Here is a 20,625-nt window from a genome sequence, read left to right as displayed (position 1 = left end):
ATGGCTTAAATCCTGGCTCGAGCCCGGCCTAACACAGGATCCTGCAGGAGGAGGGTGCAGGTGTGCTTAAACACCTTCCTCTCGTGTCCCTCCAGGGTTGAGGTGGCCACAAACTTGGAGAGGAGCCTCCAGCAAGGCCGAGACCTGCTGTCAGCCTATGAGAACAAGCTGGTCATAGATGACACGGTACCAGAGGACTTGAAAGTGGTGGACAGGAAGAAGGAAGAGCTGCTGGTGAGTTTCCTGCCCTGTTCGCATGCTGCACGTGCAAAACCACTTCCCAAAAACTGTGGTGACTCCTGCTCAACTCACAAGCTTGGGTCTGTTGGTGACAGGGTGGCCTCCCCCAGCTGGGGGTGAGAGCTCACCTTGACCTCAGTGATCCCCACCTGCTTCAAACACAAACACCTCCCATCCCCAAATCAAATCAAAGCAAATCAAAGCAAATCAAATCAAATCCCACTTGAAGTCCTGTGATTTGACAAAAGGACTAATGCAGATCGATTCCCTCTCTACTCTGCCCTTGTGAGACCCTCCCACAGCAGTGCTGTGTCCAGGTCTGGAGTCCTCAGCACAAGGAACACATGGACCTGTTGGAGCAGGTCCAGAGAAGATGCTCCAAGGGCTGGAGCCGCCCTCTGCTCTGGAGCCAGGCTGGGAGAGCTGGGGGTGCTCACCTGGACAAGTGAAGGCTCCAGGGACACCTCAGAGCCCCTTGCAGGGCCTAAAGGAATATTATAAAAAAGAGGGAGAGAGACTTTTTACACAGGCAGATACTGACAGGACAAGAGGAATGGTTTTAAACTAAAAGAGAAAAGATTTAAATGAGATATGAGGAAGAAATGCTGCTCTGTGAGGGTGGGGAGGCCCTGGCACAGGGTGCCCAGAGAAGCTGTGGCTGCCCCTGGATCCCTGGAAGTGTCCAAGGCCAGGTTGGACGGGGCTTGGAGCAAGCTGGGCTAGTGGAAGGTGTCCCTGCCATGGCAGGGGGTGGGATGAGATGAGCTTTAAGCTTTTTCCAAATGAAAACCTTCTGTGATTCTTAGAGAAGTGAAGGGTAAAAGGGTCTGGGAAATGCAACACAGTGGCCTGATATTGGAAAGATGGACCTGGCAGGGCTTTGAGAACAGTTCTTGCTAGGAAAACTACCCGAACTGGCAATTCTTGTGCTGTAGAAAGACCAAGAACTGGCTAGGCCAGAATTTTCTGTGCTCTTTTCCATGAAATCCCAGGTTCAGACTAACATGGAAGAGCTTTCACTGCTCCTTCCAGAGTTGCTGCACTGGCAAGAACAGGATCCAAGCCTTGCATGAGGAGCAGCAGCTATTTTGCACATCGTACGGTTACTTTTAAAGGTCAGCAGGTTGAGGAGGGAGCAAGAGGTGGCTTTTGTCCCTGTCAGGTTTACCAGGTGGTTCTGCTTAGCATGCAAGCCTTGAACTTGGTTTTTTCCACAGCTGCTGGCACTGCTGCCGCTCAGCCCTCCAGCTCCAGTGCAGTTGCTGGAGTTGATGCAGGTGACAACAGTGGCAAGAGCCTGGCTTGTGTGAACCCCCGGAGAATTCCCATTTCCTGCTTTTTTTCCACAGGCCATGGGCACCGAGCTCCAGTCCAAGAAGTTCCTGCTGAGAGAAGCCGAGCAGAACCTGCAGAGGACCAAGACGTGCTCCAACACCCTGGCCAGCAAGTTCCAGGAGCACTGCCCCGACATCGAGCGCCAGGAGGCAGAGCTCTACAAGCTCAACCAGCGCTTCAACAACCTCAGCAAGCAGATCGACCACAGGTGAGACTGCAGGGCAGGATCAGCCTGGAGAGCCAGGATATTGGCTGTGGAGTTGGAAGCACGCTGGAATTGCAGGAGGCACAACAGCATCCTGGGAAGGAGGAGTTGCAGAAGGGCTTCCAGGGAGGTCTGAGGAGGAAGAGGGAGAGGTTGCTGGCATGTGCTGGCTAGGTAGAGCTGGGAAAACTTTCAGATGAAGTTCTCTTGCAACAGCAGTACCAAGAGAACAACTCTGGCTCAAATCCATGTCTTTAGGGAGCAGGGGAAGTGGGATGGGTTAAGAGGTGTCTGCAGCAGGCACAGGAGATGTGACGGGACTGAAGCTGAGCTGATTTCCTGTAGAGAAATGGCTGAGTGAATAGGGACATGTACACGTGCACAATCCAAATTATATTAGTGAGCTGTCCTTGACTAGGGAAAAAAGAGAGGAGCAATGCTGATGTGGCAAGCCAACAGGATGTTGGGGAGGGGGATGCTGACCATAGAAAGACTTATGTTAGTTAGTTGTGTGCATATTAATCTGTAACCAATCGCTTGCTATTAAAGGCCGTGTGAACAGTAGCTGTAACCCAATAGTATGGAGCTTGCTTATGGTGTGCTTGGGGAATTAGGGCATAACTATGGGTCTGACAACAGAATAAACAGAGTTCCATCATATCTCTGTGAGAAGCATGGTTCATCCCGGCAGATCTCTGGCAATTATTTCCCCCACAGAACGCAGACGCTGCAGAAAGCAAAAAGTGCCTACTCCAACTACCGCACCAACTACGACAAGGTGAACCAGTTCCTGTGCAGCATCCCCAGCTACGAGCCCCAGGAGACTGACAACATCCAGCAAGTGGAGATGAAGCTGAAGAGCCAAGCGGTAATTCCCAGAGCAGCCTGGGCTCCCCAGGGAGAGGAGAGGGAACAATGCTAAAAGAAACAGAACTTCAAGAGCTCCTGAACATCAAATAACAAAATTTAAATATTTATTAGATTTATTCTTGTGCTCTAAGGTCCCGCTGTCCCCCTGTGCCTTGGTTACACATAGCAGGGCTGCTCGAGGAGGTTGGAATTCTCAGGGTTGTGATTTTAATGGTAACCCCCAGAAAGGCTGAAGGATGCATTTGGGTGTTGTGTTCCCTCTGACCTGTATCTATCTCTGTGCACCCAGGCCCTGCTCAGTGACATTGCAAGCAAGGAACAGGAGGTGCAGAAGGTCTCTGCCACAGCTCAGCAGTACCAGCAGGCAGTGAAGGTAAGGACTGAAATTCTGCCTGTGAGAGAACAGAGAAACCGAGTATTTGGATTAGAAGGGACCCTCATTCCACCCCCTGCCATGGCAGGGACACCTTCCACTGTCCCAGCCTGCTCCAAGCCCTGTCCAGCCTGGGCTTGGACACTGCCAGGGATCCAGGGGCAGCCCCAGCTGCTCTGGGCACCCTGTGCCAGGGCCTGCCCACCCTCCCAGGGAACAATTCCTTCCCCATATCCCATCCAGCCCTGCCCTCTGGCACTGGGAAGCCATTCCCTGTGTCCTGTCCCTCCATGCCTTGTCCCCAGTCCCTCTGCAGCTCTCCTGGAGCCCCTTTAGGCCCTGCAAGGGGCTCTGAGCTCTCCCGGGATCCTTCACTTGTCTAGGTGAGCACCCCCAGCTCTCCCAGCCTGGCTCCAGAGCAGAGGGGGGCGTTTTGTGGCCTTCCCAAAAAACAGGTGAAGTTGTTAAAGCCAGGGCAGCTTAGGAGGACCCTGTGCACGAAGGGGACCCAGTAATTCCCTGTTTCTCCTGGGAATGTCCTCCCACAGGACTACGAGTTGGAAGCTGAGAAGCTGCGGTCCATCCTGGACCTGGAGAATGGCCGGAATGGCTACACGAGCAAGAAACCCAGGCTGCAGTCCCCAGCTGCCAAAGTGAAAGAGGAGGTAAGCAAGGGGCAGCCAGAGCAGAGCTAAAGCAGAGGGCAGCTCACGGGAGCACTGGGGGTTTGCAAACACCTCCATTTGCTGTGGGGGACCTTGGCAGGGAAGGGCAGAGAATCAGGAGGAAGGGATTTTTTATCATTTTTTGGACTGGCCAGAATGAGGGAGGGGGAAAATACTGGATTTAACACTTGTGGAAGGGAAAAAGGAGGAGAAAAGCCAAAAACCTGGAAGTTTTTCCCTTCTCTAGACTTTCAGAGAGATTTCGCCACCAAAGATAGAAATACTTACAGCGAGATGAGGTCACAAGCTATTTATTGATGCAGGATCTGTTTGCTACCTGCCTCAAACTCCTCCTGCCTACGGGGGCAGGCAGAAGTGTCCACCTCGTTCTTCCTCAGCTTCCTCACCTGGTTCTTCCTGCACCTCTTTTTGCTTCTCCTGAGTAGGAAAACCACAGTATGACCATGAGTGTGTCTGTGCATGAGAATCCCTCTCCCTCCCCGAAAACTCAGCAGTTCGTCGCTGTAGGTTTTTAGAGGGGCACCCAGAGCTACGTCTTTAGGGCCTGTTGTTTCTGGCCTTCTGGAGCTCTTCCCAACACGTTTTTGTTCGGCAGGAAGCTGTTCTGGCAGCCAAATACACAGAAGTGAACGCTGTGAACAAGCAGAGGCTGCAGAACCTGGAGTTTGCCCAGAGCCTCCTGCGGCAGGTGAGTGACCACAGGAGCGAGGTGGTGATGGAGGGACACACGTGTTGGACCTGTGAATGACACACACGTGGGGCTCTGCCAATACAAGCTGAACTGGAGACAAGTCTAGCTGGTGTTTTGTCCCCCTAAATCATTAATCAGCAGACACTTAAATGGGACAGACCACCCCCCGGTCTCATTTCCCACTCATCCTAGGAAGCTCCATGTAATTTTTAACACTCTTCTTGCCATTCTGCAGCAGAATTAGTGTCCCTTGTGGCTTAAAGCTTTGTTCTGACAGCAGCAGGCATTGCAGAAAGGATTTCTTAGGCTGGGAACCCACAGAGAAGTCTGTTTGCAGGTACTCCCCGCTCAGAGCTTGCCATAGCTCAGCTCCCTCCTGTTGTTTTGTTGGAGGCACCGATATCCTGGCCTGGGTCAGGAACAGCGTGGCAGGACCAGGGCAGTGATTGTCCCTCTGTGCTGGCACTGCTGAGGCACCCTGAGGGCTGTGTCCAGTTCTGGGTCCCTCAAGACGAGACATTGAAGGGCTGGAGCATGTCCAGGGAAGGGAACGGAGCTGGGAAGGGGCTGGAGCCCCAGGAGTGGCTGAGGGAGCTGGGAAAGGGGCTCAGGCTGGAGCAAAGGAGGCTCAGGGGGGACCTTGTGGCTCTGCACAAGTCCCTGACAGGAGGGGGCAGCCGGGGGGGTCGGGCTCTGCTGCCAGGGAACAGGGACAGGAGGAGAGGGAATGGCCTCAGGCTGGGCCAGGGGAGGTTTAGGTTGGACATCAGCAGGAATTTCCCAATGGAAAGGGTGCTCAGGCCCTGGAAGGGGCTGCCCAGGGAGGTGGTGGATGTGTTCCACCATTCCTGGATGTGGCACTCAGTGCTCTGGGCTGGGTGCCAAGGTGGGGATCAGTCACAGGTTGGACTCGATGATCTTGGAGGGCTTTTCCAACCTAAATGATTCTGTGATTCTATGATGGTAAGCACCGAAAGTGTGATTAACTGGATTTTTTGGACTAATCTTTTTTGATCCTTTTTCCAACAACAGCAGCCAGAGATTCAGGTGACACAAGAATTTGCCCAGACCAAAAAGTCTGTAAGGCCTGTGGAAGAAGTTTGGAAGTTGAAGAAAGAGCTCGAGGATGAGACTCAGCGTCGGCAACAGCTGGAAGCGGAGATCAAAGCCATTCAGAACAACATTGTCCACCTGCAAAACCAGAAGCCCCAAGAAACCGTGGTGAAGAAAGAACTGGTGAAGAAGGTGCCTGACCCCCAGCTGGAGGAGAGCTTCCAAAGACTGCAGCAAAACCTGGCAGAGGAGCAGCGCAAGAACCAGGTGCTCCAGGATGAGCTGGAGGCTCTTAAAATCCGGCTGCATGTCCTGGAGCATGAGAAGAGGGAAGGAGGGCAGGAGTACATAGTGAAAGAGGTGCTGAGGATTGAACAAGATAAGGCTCAAGCTGATGAAATCCTGAAGCTCAAAGAGGAACTGGAAGAGCTCAGGAGGCAGGAAGGGACCAGGGAGAGTGAAGTCATCCTCTTACGCCAACAAATTGCTGTGCTGTCCAGCGAGAAGAACAAAGAGCAGGAGAAGGTAACGGAGAAGGAGGTGCTGAAGCTGCAGAACGATCCCCAGCTGGAGATGGAATTCCGGATGTTGCAGGAGACCAAGGAGAGGGAGAGCGCCCTTCGGCAGAAGCACGAGGAAGAGCTCAACTTCCTCCAGGACAAGCTCAAGCGTCTGGAGAAGGAACGGGCCATGGCTGAGGGCAAAATCACCGTCAAGGAGGTGCTGAAGGTGGAGAAGGACTTGGTCATTGAGAGGGAGGTGAACGAGCTCCGGCGCCAGTACGAAGATGAGAAGTCCAAGGGCCGCTCCAACGAGCGGGAAAAGGCTGAGCTGCTCAGGAAAATCCAGCTGCTGGAGGAGGAGAACTCCAAGGTGGTTGTTCAGGAGAAAGTGCGTGAGATTGTGCGCCCAGACCCCAAGGCTGAGAATGAAGTTGCCAACCTTCGCTTGGAGCTGGTAGAGCAGGAGAGGAGGTACCGTGGTGGGGATGAACAGCTGAAGAGCTGCCAGAATGAGCTGGCTGCTCTGAAGAACAGAGGGCCCCTCGTAGAAGTCAAAGAAGTCATTAAGGAGGTCATTAAGTACAAGAATGATCCAGAAACCGAAAAGGAGCTACAGCGACTCCGGGAGGAAATCATAGAGAGAACCGGAGCCATCGAAAGAGCTGACCTGGAGATCTACCAGCTGAAACAAGAGATACAAGCTTTGAAAGACACCAAACCTCAAGTGCAAATGAAGGAAGTTGTTCAAGAAATCCTCCAGTTTCGGGAAGACCCCAAGACTAGAGAGGAGGTAGAGTCGCTGCGAGTGCAGCTGGCAGACGAACAGATGAAGCACATTGACCTGGAGAGGGAGCGGCTTCTCCAAGAAGAAAAAGTAAGACAGAAGGAGGAAGAACTTTCTCAGGTGAAGGAGAAAGTGGTCCAGCAGGAAGTAGTGAAGTATGAGCAGGATCCTGCCTTGAAAGCTGAGGTGAACTCCTTCTCCCAGAGCATCGAGAGCGAGCTGAAGCAGATCGACGGCCTCCGCGAGGAGCTGCGCAAGCTGCAGAGGAGACGCTCCGAGCTGGAGCGGCAGCTTGAGGAGCTGGAGAAGGAGAGACAGGCCCGCAGGGAGGCTGAGCTGGAGGTGCAGAGGCTCAGGATCCGGCTGAACGAGCTGGAAGAACAGGAAAGAGAAACGACAGAACGAGTGACTGTGAAACAGAAAGTGATCCTTCAGCAAGATCCCCAGCAGGAGAAGGAGCACTCCCTCCTCAAGCTGGAGTTAGAAGAAGAGAAGCACCGCAGACAAGTCCTACAAACCGAGCTGGAAGCCCTGAGAAAGAAGCTCTTTTCTTTGGAGAAGATGGAAGTCAAGGAGAAAGTGGTCTTTTCAGAGAGTGTCCAAGTGGACAAAGGAGACACAGAGTACGAGATTCAAAAGCTGAAGAGCAACCTGGAGGAAGAAAGTAGGCGCAAGAGGGAGCTGGATGCAGATATCAACCGCCTGGAAACCAGGCTGTCTGAGGTGGAATTCAACAACTCCAAGTCATCAAAGGAGCTAGACTTGTTAAGAGAGGAAAACCACAAGCTACACCTCGAGAAACAGAATTTGCTGATGGAAACAAGGAGACTGCAGTCAGAGATTGAACTCACCGCAACAGAAGCTCAGGATTTGAGAAACATGACCCACGTGGACAGTGGAATAAACCTGGACTCCAGGTTCCAAGCTTTGGAAAGAGAGTTAGAGGACCTGAAGCAGTTGTCCAGAGAAAAAGATGCAGAGATTGAGCAACTCCAGAACCGCCTCAAGACGGTGGCTATCAAGAGGGAGCAAAGAGAGAACCACCTGAGGCGCTCCATCGTGGTCATTGACCCCGACACAGGAAAAGAGATGTCTCCAGAGGAAGCTCACGTGTTCGGCCTCATTGAATGGAGCCTGTTTGTCAAACTGAAGAGCCAGGAATGTGACTGGGAGGAGATCTCAATAAAGGGTCCCAACGGGGAATCATCCGTGATCCTCGACAGGAAGTCTGGCAGGGAGTTCTCCATCGAGGACGCCCTGAAGAGCGGCAGGCTCACCATGGCCCAGTACAACAGTTACCTCAACAAGGAGATGTCTATCCAGGAGCTGGCAGTCTTGGTGTCCGGAAGCAATTACACAGCGCTCGCTCCACTTTAGAAACTTTACTTCAAGAGCAGCCAGTCAGAGCTGCAGCGCCTCGTAGACACCCAGATCACTGCAAAGCCTCGCCCTCCTTCGCGTCTTCCAAACTGCTACAGCCTCTGCCCCGGCCATGCTACGCAGCCACGCCGCTTGCTGTCACACACTGCAGAAGACACCACCAGTAGTGCAAAACATCTGCCAAACCTTCTCCCCCTCTTCCTTCCTGCCTACCAGAAAACAACAGAAAGCCTTAGGACAGTGAAGTGCCTCAAGTCCAAAGACTCGGTAGAACCTGCAGTTTCCTCAACTTCTACTCACATAGTCGGGTACAAAGCCGTGTCAGGAGAGAGACTGAAGGTCCAGGTGACTCCGAGGTGACCAGCAGGTGCTGGTTACATCAGCTGCATGTTGATAAGCCAGACAGTCCCACCGTGGACAACTGACTCAATGATGGGCTCGTCCTCTGAGAAAACCAGCCTCTGTGGAAACCAAGGTTTCAGTCCAGCATCACCACGTCAAGACCCACCACCACCTTTTGTTCACCTCTGTGCCTGTGCTGCTGGGGAAGAGTGAAGGTGTACTTCGATGGCACCAGCCAGTGATCCAGGAGGAGCACTCACACACCACAGAGGTCAAGGAAAAGGGCACGAAGGGATGGCAGAACCACCAGACACAAGGGGTTGTGCACAGCATGCAAGGGAACCCAACGCAGAGGGCCTCCCACAGACAGCTCCTTCCCTCGTGGTTAAAAGCTGTTTGTGCTGGTGTTTTCCTGGATGGAGTTACATGCAGCTACGTTTCATTTACTTGTGTAAGGGAATGGGGAATAGAGGGGAATTCTATTTATAGTACAAAATAAAAATGCAGTGGTTCCAATCAGAAAGTGGCTGGTCTTTATTAATTACGGCAGCCTCTTGATCTTTGGCTGCACAAGAAGTTGCCATTTTGGAGTCAGAATTAAAACACTAAGATTATCATCTTAGCTGTTGGCTCTTTTCCAAGGGGGAACTTCCTGGAGCAGCATTGGAGCTGGGACTAATTAGCAGCATTAGATGGGAGTGAAGTGCACGAAAGAGAGGGACTGCAGGTGCAGGAGAACAGTGGATTACACTGAGATGGTACCAGAGCCCATTCACTTCCTTTTTCCCAAATTTCAGCTAATACCCAAACCCCAGTGAGCTCTGATATCCATGAAAGCAGCCATAAGCATTCCCTGCTTATCCCTCCTGGCTCTGGGGATTAACAGCACTGTTTTACCTCTGCGAATGAAAGGGTCAGGGAGAATCACTCTGGTGCTCTGGGATCTGAGCCCCACACGTCCTTTCCAGCAGAGGCCAACTTCAAGCACCAGCAGGAGCACAGGGAATGAGAAGAAACATTCCTACCCCTACAGCAGCTGTAACAGAGCTGCCATTCACTCACCACATAGGAGACTTTAAAACAGTCAATAATTCATTACTCACTCAAGCCACAGATGAGCATCCAAGCTGCAACAGAAATTCATGGAATCAAAGTCAGGGAACTAGAGGTAAGGAGATGGGTGGGGGGAAAAAAAAGCGTTTTGGAAAGTTTGAAACAATTTATTCAGTTGTTCTGTACAAGATTAACAGTTTTCATACCACCCCCACCATCGTCAGCAAGACAGTCCCAACACACACAGAAAAAAAATAGAATAGTAAACTGCAGCTCTTACACCCAAAAGGAACTGCCATCCCCAAGTGCCATGGGAGCCTTCCCTCCCCGTTCCATCCTGGAAGCGCTGCAAGTTGCCTCACCAAGGCAGAGGTGCCAGCCTGGCTCCCCATCAGCTGCTCTGCGTGGGCCTGCCTTGCTGCCACGCTGCTCCACACCACTCACTCATTCATTATCGCATGTAAAGAAAAAATATCCCACAGAACTTCCACCACATAAACATTTCCCTGAGGCAAGAGGCTTCGCTAAATTCCTAGAAGGAGGGCATTCTGCTCCGGCCGCGCACACGGGGGCTTCCCAGCAGAAGCATTCAAGTGAAAGCAAAGAGAGGGAGGAGAACCAGTACCTCGAGTCACTCGCTGAGAGCCCCTATCCTGCCAGGTGTCCCAAGCTTTCAGCTCCCCGGGGAAGGTGAAGGTGCCAAGCACCCCTCAGGATGAGGCCTTCAACAGGAACCACGCGACATCCACTGCTCAGAGTCCACCGAGAAATGCTGTGCTTCATTTTACCCACGCGAGTTCTGTCTTTGGCTCTTTTGCTACAACCTAGGTATTTTCTGTAAACAGACTTGAAATCTGAGCTGTATCCATTGATTTGAAATACAATCAACTCACTGATCTCGGGCAGTTACGTATCAGCTCCAATTGGAAACAGTCTTCTTCGGATCTTAACAAAAACCAGGGGAAACTAAAGCAGACATTTGCTGCTATCCTGCGGTCAGCGTCCTTCCCCAAAGCTCAAGGAGGAAGCTACAAGCTTTTCCTTGGAATACCAGTAAATTCTACATGGATCAGCGCTACCACTGCACAACTGGGACGTGGCTGTGGGGGCCTGAGAGAAGACAGACTGGGCAGAGCAGGAAACCAAACCTCAGGAAGCTCAGGTGGAGCCTCAGCCTGCCCTTAGCCTGAAAGGGGGTGCTCAGGGAGAGTATTTAGGTGTAAAAGTTAGGAAAACGAACAAGAAAAGACAGCCCCCAGTGGTGGATGGTCCCTGTTCCTGCAGCTGTGCTGAGCACACGATCCTGGTGCAGGTATCACTGAGGAGAGCAGTGCTTCTCTCTGGAATTCATTCGACAGGTAGTGACCTTGGTTCGTCTCGCTCATTCCCTCTGCCCACCAAATTGATCCTAACTCACAACCCTAGGAAAGAATGGCTTTAGGGGAGGGCCTGGAACCCGCCTGCACATACTGGGACGAGAACTGGTGCTCCTGCTGGATTTGGGACTGTGCTCAGTCACCAGGTCACCACTGAAGTCCAGACAGTGCAGCTTTTTTTTTTTTTTCTTTTCCTTTTTTTTTTTTTTTTTGTGATGTGCAACCATAAAAAGCTCTATTAAATAAACCAGAATACATTTTAAATACAGAATGGTTAAAAAAGGGTTGAGGAGCACACAAAATAGGGCTGAAATGTGTGTCACTAGTCCATTCTTGCTCCACCATAAAAGGCACTGGAATTATGTCTTCTGATCCATGTGACATGCTAAGAAGTGTCCCATTCAATCCAATGCATTCAATGGCAATGAGGATAAAACTGAGCAGGAAAAAAGCATCCCTTTGGAGGGGAAAAAAAATCCAAAAACTCAAAAGAAGTAGAATTCTAAAAGTCGATGACTGCATCTAAAAACGTCTCTCTAAAGAGTCTTCCTTCTCCTCCAGAGGGGAGCATCAGGTGGTTCCTCAGATTCACCACACAGGAAATGTTAAATCCTCCAATTAAGTGTAGCACAGTTTTATAGTACAATTGGAAAGTTACTCAAATGTCTTCAAGAAAGCACTGGCAGTGCTAGAATTATCCAAGTAAATCCAAAGCAGAAGAAAGAAGCACCTTGCATACCCTCCACGGGGAGACCAAGGAGGTAACTGGACTTGGAGGTACTTGGCAGCTACAGACACGGGTGGGTGGGAATCCACGGCAGGACCACCCGAGCCTCCCTGCCAGTTCCAGCTCCTGCCAGTGCCAGGGAATGCAGGAAGGGCAGCAGCAATAAAACAGTGCTACAAAAGGCTCCTCTCATCAGGGCATGGCTCGAGGTGGCCCCGTGTGTGGGGCTCAGCTCTGAAAGCCTCTGAGCAGACGCCCCAATGAGTTCCTCGTTGCAGTTCAGTCTCTCCAGTTGTCGTAAAAAAAAAAAAAGAAAAAAGAAAAAAAAAGAAATCAAAAGACACAGCTGGTATCCAAAGTCCTGTTCCTCTGGGTTTTATCCTATGGGTGCTGGAGCTCCCCTCCTCGCAGGTGTCACAACTTGCGCTGCTGTGCATTGGACCCTTTGCCATGAAGCTGAGAAGCATCTGAAAGAAAATAAAACCAGCTGGGAAGGGGGTTCAGCACCAGCCCATGGAGGGTGGGCAGCTGGGAGAGCCAGGCCTCTCAGCACAGAGGGAAAGACCTGCTTTTCCTTCCCAGCACCAAGGAATCAGGAAGAAGAGGATGTGCTTGGAGCCATCTCCCCACAGGGAGCAGCCCAGCCTCTGAGGAAGGGACAAGGGAAGCGCTGAGGGTCCCCTGTGGGCTCCCAGCAGGAACCCCATGGCACAATTCCAGCTGCCAGGGGACACCGCAGCCTGTGCCCTTCTCTAAATCCACCCTGCCACATCTGCCCCTCCAGGACACCCGAAACACGTGGTATGGCTGCCTTGCACCTACAGGTGGTTGGAAGGAACCTGTTGTACATTTTTGCTGTTGTAATCACAGAATCATGGAGGTTGGAAAAGACTTCCAAGACCATGGAGTCCAGTTTGTGCCCCATTCCCACCTTGTCCCCAGCCCAGAGCACTGAGTGCCACCTCCAGCCCTTCCCTGGACACCTCTAGAGATGGGGACTCTAAACCTCCCTGGGCAGCCCCTGCCAAGGCCTGAGCACCCTTTCCATGGAGAAATTCCTCCTGATGTCCAACCTGAACCTCCCCTGGCACAGCTTGAGGCTGTTTCCTCTTGTCCTGTCACTGGTTGTGTGGGAGAAGAGGCCAACCCCTCACCTACAAACTCCTTTCAGGTAGGGCTTTAGGTGCTTTATTATTGATTTTTTTAAATTATTTCATTAGGTGCTTTTTAAACAAAGGCCTTAGGTGCCCACTGATAGCAACAGGAACTATAGGAATCTCACCACTGATGGAACAGAAAGGAATGGATGTGGAGGAAAAGAGAAAATACACTGAAGAGAGAAGAAGGAAGGAAGTTTAAGGAAGCAAAAGTTTTCCAGGAGCAATTAAAACTACTTCAGACTGTGAAGAACAAATGGGAGTCCTGAGATGTGCAGCTAAGCAGCAGTGGCACCGAGCAGTGCAGCAGCAGCAGCAGCTTCTCCTCCAGGCCAAGAACAGCTCATTGCATGCAAGAGCCCAGCCCAGCACATCCCATTTCCACAGAACCAGCACCACATTCCCAGCCCCAGCACAAGGCACCTCCACCAGCAATGGCAGCACCGACCACACACACAGGCAAGCACCGGATGCTCTTTGCTCAGAGGCTTTTGGATGAACATGGATACAAAAGCACTTTTATTTAAGGCATCGACATTCCCTTGCATTTGCAGCAACCTCCCACGCACCTCGCAGCGTTCACACAGCAGTGCAGCTGTGGGCAGATGTTGGCACAGCCAAACACAGCTTGTGCCACAGAACACAGGAATTCACTTTCAGGTAATGGGGGTCACTTAACTGTCCCCTGTGTTCTTCTACAAAACACCAAAAGTGGGAATGTTCCAAGAGATGGCAGCACTCGGCTCCATCTCGGATCTTTAAGTGAAAACACCAAGTGAGAAAGCAGGTCCTTGCTGGAGCTGTATCCATGGTCAGTTTTCCTTCACTTATTCCCAGCGATCTTTTGTCTTCTGGCACTACATCCCACTGAAGAGTCCATCAAAAAATTCTTCTGTTATAAGCCCTATGAACAACAGTGAAGCAACCACTCTGAATCCCCTCAACTAAAGACACAAAGAGCTGCTCCTCAGTGATGTGGAATCCATTCCACAAGCCACGTTCAAAGTGCGATCCCTGATCTCAGTCTCCAGGAAGGGTGGCTCACAAACAGGAAGGAAGGGTCTGTCACAGCAGGGCTCACTGCTAGAACCTCCTTCAGCTCTACCCCACCAGCGTGGCACAACCCACCTCACTCTTCAGCAAAGGAAGCAAAGCCAACCAATGCTTTGCATTTGCACGAGTGCACAACGCACTCTTCTTTCTTCAGCAAGCAAGCACCGTGCTCAGCACTCAAGGGCGTTTTATTTCATGACTCCTCCAGGAGGCTACATGGTTATCCATGCACACAGCCACAGGATTGGGCTAGCACTCCTAAATCAGGCTCATATTGCTCAGGAAGACCATCCCAACAGGAGCAGGTACTAAGACAGTGGCACTGAACTGCACCCAAGTGCTGAAGAACACTCCTGAGAAAGCAGAAATTCGAGTTACCAGGGGAATAAGCAGCTCCCTGAAACAGGTAAGCCCAATCTGCTGGTGCTGAATTTCAATTTTCCTTACTTCTCTCCTCCTTTGGAAAACTCTTGTTTTATGCATCACTTCTGCAGGCATCAAACTGGGGCAGGAACAGGCTTAACTGCCAAATGCTCACGTTGTGAGCAGCAAGTGGAGCAATCTGCATTTACACTACAAACTTGTTGTGAAGGAGATGCTGGCAATTAACTCAGTGCACAGACATAAGACAGTCTGGTCTGACACATTTTATGTAGGTCACCAGGAACAAAACTCCACAGAGCTGGAACATTCATTCCAGGGCAGTCCTGGCAGGCTGTGCACTAACAGGCACAGCTTTCATCCTGGCACCATAATTCTGAATATCTCCAGGAACCAACACTTGCTGTAAGCACTGAGGATTCATCATTCCAGTATTCACAGAATCCCAGAATGGTTTGATTGGAAAGGACCCTAAAGCCCATCCCATTCCACCCCCTGCCATGGGCAGGGACACCTTCCACTAGCCCAGCTTGCTCCAAACCCCATCCAACCTGGCCTTGGGCACTGCCAGGGATCCAGGGGCAGCCACAGCTGCTCTGGGCACCCTGTGCCAGGGCCTCACCACCCTCACAGCCAAGAATTCCTTCCTAATCATGGAATGGTTTGAGTTGGAAGGGACCTTAAAGCCTATTCCACCCCCTGCCATGGGCAGGGACACCTTCCACCAGACCAGGTTGCTCCCAGCCCCTCATTCTGCACCTTGGAGAGGCTTTAGTGACAACCACACAGCTGGAAAACATGGACAACCCCTTTGGTTCCAGCCCTGAAGGAAGCATCTGCTGAGATAGAGGGAGACTCACGAGGTGGAAGACAAACACGAGTGTCTGACAAGTTACCTGGCAAACTCTGTGGTAAATGAGTGGACAGGGCAGAGTGTGGGAGTGGCGCTGCATGGTGGGGGCTGGAGTGCAAACCAGCCAGAAGACCTAGAGAGAAAAACAAAGAGAGGAGAGGGAAAAAAGGAACAAATACACATCCAAGACAGAAATGAGCAGAGGAGCTGCAGCAGTTAGCTCAGAGCTCGGGTTCCAGCTATTGGCACTTCTGGGTGAGCTCTAGGGATGTGGCCAAGGTTCTCCAAATGCAACTGCTGGAGATACAAAAGCAGGGACCACAGCATGAAGCAACAGCCAGAGAGATGGGCTGGTGTGCAATGGGCCAGCCCAGCAGAGCACTGATGTGACAGCACAGGCACAAGGGACACACACATGACCAGCAGGATACTCACTGTGCCCAAGGCCGTGGTGGAAAGTCCCCGGAGCAGGTCCCGTAACTATTGCATCCTTGGAAACTCCTGCTTTTGGGGAGGAGTCGGAACTGAAGGAGATGACATGGAGAGGGAAAGAATGAATAGGAGAGATAATACCTAACGGGGTGGAGCTCAGGGCAGCTGGCAGCTTTGGGTTGTTGGACTTGTAGGATGGAGCCAGTACACTTAAGGAGGAAGAACTCGTTAGCAGCACAGCTCCACTAGTTCCTTTCTGCAAAGCAACGGAAAAGGTCAGTCAGGAGAGGGAAAACCAAGGCACAGCATCATTCATACTTACACATCTGCAAAACATGGAATGCTCAAGAATTCCCCTTTGGAAAAAGCACCCTCCCAGCCAGGGCCCAAGAGATGCCAACACTCGAGGCCATCTGCAGATGGACATGGGCAAGCTAGCTCTTCTGAATGTGGCCACGCTGGATTTGCCTCCATGACTCCCTTGCTCTGGAATTGTGCCTCCATTAGGCAGAGGAAAAGTTTCCATACTGCCTGCGAGTTCCAAGGGGGATGCTTCCTACTCACTTCTGGCAGCACACACTGCTGACAACTCCAGGCACCGAGGTTTGGCACCCAAGGCACCCCGGGATGTTATTTAGGATCCCTCTCATGGACATTCTCATGGCACCACTGGGGAATGCTTCCCAGCTCTCTAGCTCAGTAAAAGACAAGGCACATAAGCTGAGAAGTACATGGTTTCCATTTGAATATACTCATTGAATTTCCCAGCTCTTTCCATGGGCCACAAAGGAAGGCAGGGACAAGCAGCCAAAACCAAATGAATACAACGACATTAGGAGCCATTACTTTTTTGCTATAGATAAAAATTAAGCCCCTTATATCATTAAGTAATACAATATTATAACAACACAAGTCTGTTCTGACAACCCAGGAGTCTTTCCTGAAATGTTCTATCCCAACAAATATTGGGAAAATTTCTTCATGGGAAGGGTGGTCCGGCACTGGCACAGCTGCCCAGGTCTGTGGTGGAGTCACCACATCTGGAAGACTTAAAAGCCACGTGGATGTGGCACTTGGGTCATGGGTTAGAGGTGGCCTTGGCAGTGCTGGGGGAATGGTTGGACTCGATGATCTTAGAGGGCTTTTCCAACCTGAATGATTCCATGGTTCTATGACCACAGCTCATTTATTCTATGGGCCAGTCGTGACAGAAGTGGCAATAATACTAAAATGACTTGCAGTAATTTAAAGAAGGCTAAGTTTGTAGATCCAATTAATAACAAATTCATCATTATACTTTTAGTTTATGCAATTAATTTTACCTCTTGTGATGAATTACCTTACTGCACTTTCTCTTAATCCAAATGGGAGCCCTACTGTCCCCATAACTCACAGAGCCAAGGCAGGACCATGACACAGCCTGGGCAAAAACTGCCCTTTGGAAGGCAGCAAAGTATTCAGCTTAGTGGCTACTTTAAGCTGAAAATGAAAGCTGGAATTCTGGAGGACAAGCCCAGGGCAAAGGCCACAACTTTCTAGCCTAAAGCAGCCAAAATTCAGTGAGTCATTTGAGAATTTCAGAAACTGCTTTTGAAGTGCCCCCTTTAGGGCAGCTGGGAACAAGGCAGGAGCTCACAGCACTGCCCCCTTACCGGCACAGAGGTAGAGGCTGCGGTGCTGCTGACCACAGCTGGCTTTAGGGACGAGGTCAGCAACTTGGCCACGCCCTGCGTGCCGCCGCTGGAATCTCCGTTGGAGCCGCCGGGAGGTGCCACCAGGGTCAGCTTCTGGGAAACGGGAGTTTTCTTCACGGAGGAGCCGGAGGCCGGGCGGCTGGAGGCCGAGCCCGGGGAAGGGGCCGGAACGCTGGGAAGCAAAGTCACAGAGGAGCTGCCCTGGTTTGCAGAAGCTCCAGAGGAGGAGCTGCTGGAGGAGGCCCCGTGCTTGGAGAGGGACCCAGCGACGAAAGGCGATTTGTAAGATTGTCCTGAAGAGCCGGAGCCGCTCGAATGCTTCCCGGCATAGCTGAGAGACGATGAGGACGAGCCTTGGCTCTTGTGGGAGCTGCTGGAGTTTTGGGCGCTGCTTGGGGACGTGGAGGAATGGAAGCTCTGAGCTTTGGTTGATGACTTGACCTGCTGGAGGAGGGAGCGTTGGGGCAGAGGGGTGGAGGACTTGGGGTTCTGCAGTTTGACAAAGGGAGCTGGGGAGGTGAAGGTTTTCTGGAGCTGAGCACCAGGGTGGAAGACCTTCACCTGAGAGCCCGGCACTGGCACCGAGGCTGGGGGTCCGTGGCCTGGCCTGACCAGGCTGTGGTGCTTCTGCTTAGCCTGGTGGGCATCAGGAAGGATTTTGCTGGGGGAAGCTTGGCAGGAATGCTCTTTGTAATTAGAGTTCTCTGTCTTCTTGTCTTGAGAAGACTGGCCCAACGCCAGGGCCTGTTCAGCTAGGAAGTTTAGAGGAGACTGGAGGGAACCAGAGGATGATGTAGGGGCAGGGTTGGGCTTTGGAAATGTCCTCTTCTCCTCTGAGGATGCAAGAGTTGGGATCTTCTCTGGTGGAGCTTTTGGAGCTGCAGGAAGAGTAAAGTCAGGGCTCCCTCCCGCCCTGCTGTTCAGCACAGCCAGTTCCTTGGACACTGCTTCCAGGGAGGAGGTGGGGTTGTGAATCAAGTCCTCATCCAAGGAGTCATCCTTGAAGGTGGCAGGAGTGGCGGTGCTGCTGGCAGCTTGGGCCGTGCCAAGGGACAAGAATTCCCTGTTTTGGGCACTGATGCCCAGGGCTCCTCCCTGGGGCTCTGAGGACATGGCCAAGGTGGTGCTCGAGTGCAGGGAAGGGACGGACACCGACAGCTTCTTGTCTGGCTTGCAGGAAGAGTCCTGGAACATCACAGGAGAAGGCACAGTCAGAAGAGAGACAGGGTTCACAGTTTGGGGATAAAAGGCAGGTTACACACATTCTGTGCCCGTGAGCCCCCACTTCCCTCCCAGCTGCCACTGCCATCCATTTTAGCTGCTGTTCCAGTTGTTTTTTCCAAGCCAAATACTGAGCAGAGCCATTTCACAGTAGCTGACGTACGGACACAAAACTCAAACACGGGATTCAGGATGGCAGTCACTTGGCTTTTGGCACATACCAACCATGAGAACCAGAAAACAGAACTCACCTTCACTTTCACCTTAGTAGGAGCTATAACTTTCTTCTTCGCCCTGTTTGGAGGAAGACAAGAGAAATGTGGCTCAGTGAATGCCCTCAGGGAAGGAGCCAGTTAGGGAGCACACCCAGGCCCTGTCAGAGATGATCCAGAGAGTCTTTGCAGGGAACAGAGGCAGCATCTCAGGTTGCTAGGATTCAAAACCACATGACATTTGGTTGCTGCTCTTGAAAGCCCCAACTCGCACACAGGGAGCGGATTAGGGAGCAGAGCAGAGTCTTGGAATGGCAGCAGAGCAGCAAACACCCACACACAAACATCCTGCATCAACTGCAGGACCCCACTGCTGCCCTCCTACAGCAATGCCCAGAGAGAAACTGGCACAGAGACTGTTCTGCAGAAGTTACACCTTCCTTTTGGGTTCCCAGAAGAAGCCAAGGATGCAAAAGCATCTGCCAAATTCCCCGAGAATAGATCTGGTCAGATGCAAGCAATCTCTGGTACAAGACATCCCTGAGCTGCTGGGTGGTGTGGCTGAAGGAAGGATGACTCTACACCCTACTCCACAGTGTTTCTCACACTTCCCCTCACTCATCCCGTGCCAAGAACAGGACTGTCTGCCAAACAGACACCAGCCTGAATCCATGTCCTCATCTATTCTCAACCACCAGCAAGATCCATGAGAGCCTTTGGATTAAAGCCCCTGCCCAGCTGGATTCTGATGGCTCTTGGTTTGCCACCCGCCAGCCTGTTGCACCCTCCTTCACCAGTCTGAGCTCGTTGTGCCCCTCCTTGAACCAGGCAACAAGAAAGAGGGAATCCAGAATCCAGTAAGGACCAACTGAACAGGCTGCAATAGTCACAACTCCACTTTACCTCGCTGTGCCTGCCAGGCCCAGCACACAGGCCTGGCTCCAGGCTGTTGAACCAGGGGGCAACCTGGCTTCAAAGTTCTTCTTTTTGAGCTTACTGAAGGCTAAAGCACCTCAGGAAAGTGTTGGGAGATGTCACACACAAACAACTGCTCTCCCTAGACCTCCCCAAAGGAAGCAGCGCCGATCTATGCGGGGGGAGCCAAGCAAGCTCAGGTGCTCCTGCACGATCCCCCCAGGCCCCAGGGAATGGAGATCACCAGTTTTCACTCCAAAGGAATGCTGTGATACTCACAGGACTGATGTGAGGTGTCCGTGTACACGCCTGCTCTCCTTAAACAGTGTCCTAAGAAGGGAAGAGAGCAATGAGAAGTGATATCCAGCAAGACCCAGTAGAGCAGCTGGGATCACTGGAGACAGAGCTGCACAGTACAGCAGGGGACTCAGTGAAATTGAAACCACAGAGAGCAAACAAATATTCAGCCCTTTTCCAGGAAGATTCTCCTGAGCTGCCCCACACAATTCTCTCTCTGGGGAGCAATGCTGGTAGGCACTGGAAAAGCCATTAAGGCAGTGGTTGGACAATACCTAAGGAAAAAGCTCTGCCAGCTTAAAAAGCCGACTGGAGAGGCAGGATCATCACTCAGGGCGTTCCTGCTGCCAGAGATCATCCAAGAGCTCTTCAGCTTCCAGGGAGAAAGGTTCCCTTCCCTTCCTCTCACACAGCAATGAAGGAGAGAAGGGTCTGTGTTGCCTTTGTGTCCCCAGCCAAGAGCTGAGGTGACTCTGTACAGCACAACCCTTTCTGGAAGGGCTGACCAAGCACAGACTGAGCTTCATCCAAAGCCCTGCACTACTCAGGGTAAACCAGAGTCTCCCACAAACACTCTCTGACCCAAACCAGCTGCCACTCAGCTGCCTTCTTACATGTCAGGGAGGAGTCAGAAACATTCCTTCAGTACTGGCACATGGAATGTGATTCCTGGCTGGTGTTAACAGACTTTTGTTATCCTTTTTCTCTTAAAAAGCAAGCTGATGTTAGCCCAATAGTCTGTTAATCATCTCTTAGTGTTAATGGAGGAAACAGACTCATGGGAGGGCCTCT

At 51.7% G+C, this 20,625-nt stretch overlaps 2 protein-coding genes across 6 annotated transcripts in view; one reads left to right on the top strand and one right to left on the bottom strand.

Moving 5' to 3' along the window:
• The window catches only part of PPL (periplakin), a 27,707-nt gene extending 18,726 nt beyond the window's left edge, over positions 1-8,981 (top strand). The window contains exons 16-22 of the mRNA XM_032126414.1: positions 96-234; positions 1,590-1,783; positions 2,498-2,648; positions 2,940-3,023; positions 3,572-3,688; positions 4,305-4,397; positions 5,433-8,981. Coding sequence (XP_031982305.1) covers positions 96-234; positions 1,590-1,783; positions 2,498-2,648; positions 2,940-3,023; positions 3,572-3,688; positions 4,305-4,397; positions 5,433-8,117 — 3,463 coding nt within the window. The 3' untranslated portion in view covers positions 8,118-8,981. The remainder of the gene's footprint in view (positions 1-95; positions 235-1,589; positions 1,784-2,497; positions 2,649-2,939; positions 3,024-3,571; positions 3,689-4,304; positions 4,398-5,432) is intronic.
• UBN1 (ubinuclein 1) overlaps positions 8,645-20,625 on the bottom strand; it is a 27,565-nt gene continuing 15,584 nt past the window's right edge. Inside the window, exons 13-18 of one of the 5 annotated variants that reach the window (XM_032126419.1) lie at positions 19,816-19,866; positions 18,661-18,703; positions 17,147-18,373; positions 15,498-15,750; positions 15,106-15,195; positions 8,645-9,589 (exon numbers count right to left, since the gene is read on the bottom strand). In XM_032126419.1, coding sequence (XP_031982310.1) covers positions 9,558-9,589; positions 15,106-15,195; positions 15,498-15,750; positions 17,147-18,373; positions 18,661-18,703; positions 19,816-19,866 — 1,696 coding nt within the window. In that variant the 3' untranslated portion in view covers positions 8,645-9,557. Of the gene's footprint in view, positions 9,590-9,666; positions 12,086-12,692; positions 13,680-14,933; positions 15,196-15,497; positions 15,751-17,146; positions 18,374-18,660; positions 18,704-19,815; positions 19,867-20,625 lie in introns of those variants that run through there. The other 4 variants (XM_032126417.1, XM_032126418.1, XM_032126420.1 and 1 more) reach the window with 4 other exon arrangements.

Source organism: Corvus moneduloides, chromosome 16 (genome assembly GCF_009650955.1).
Source record: "Corvus moneduloides isolate bCorMon1 chromosome 16, bCorMon1.pri, whole genome shotgun sequence".
NCBI lineage: Eukaryota > Metazoa > Chordata > Aves > Passeriformes > Corvidae > Corvus > Corvus moneduloides.
This window is presented reverse-complemented; position numbering and strand designations above follow the sequence as displayed.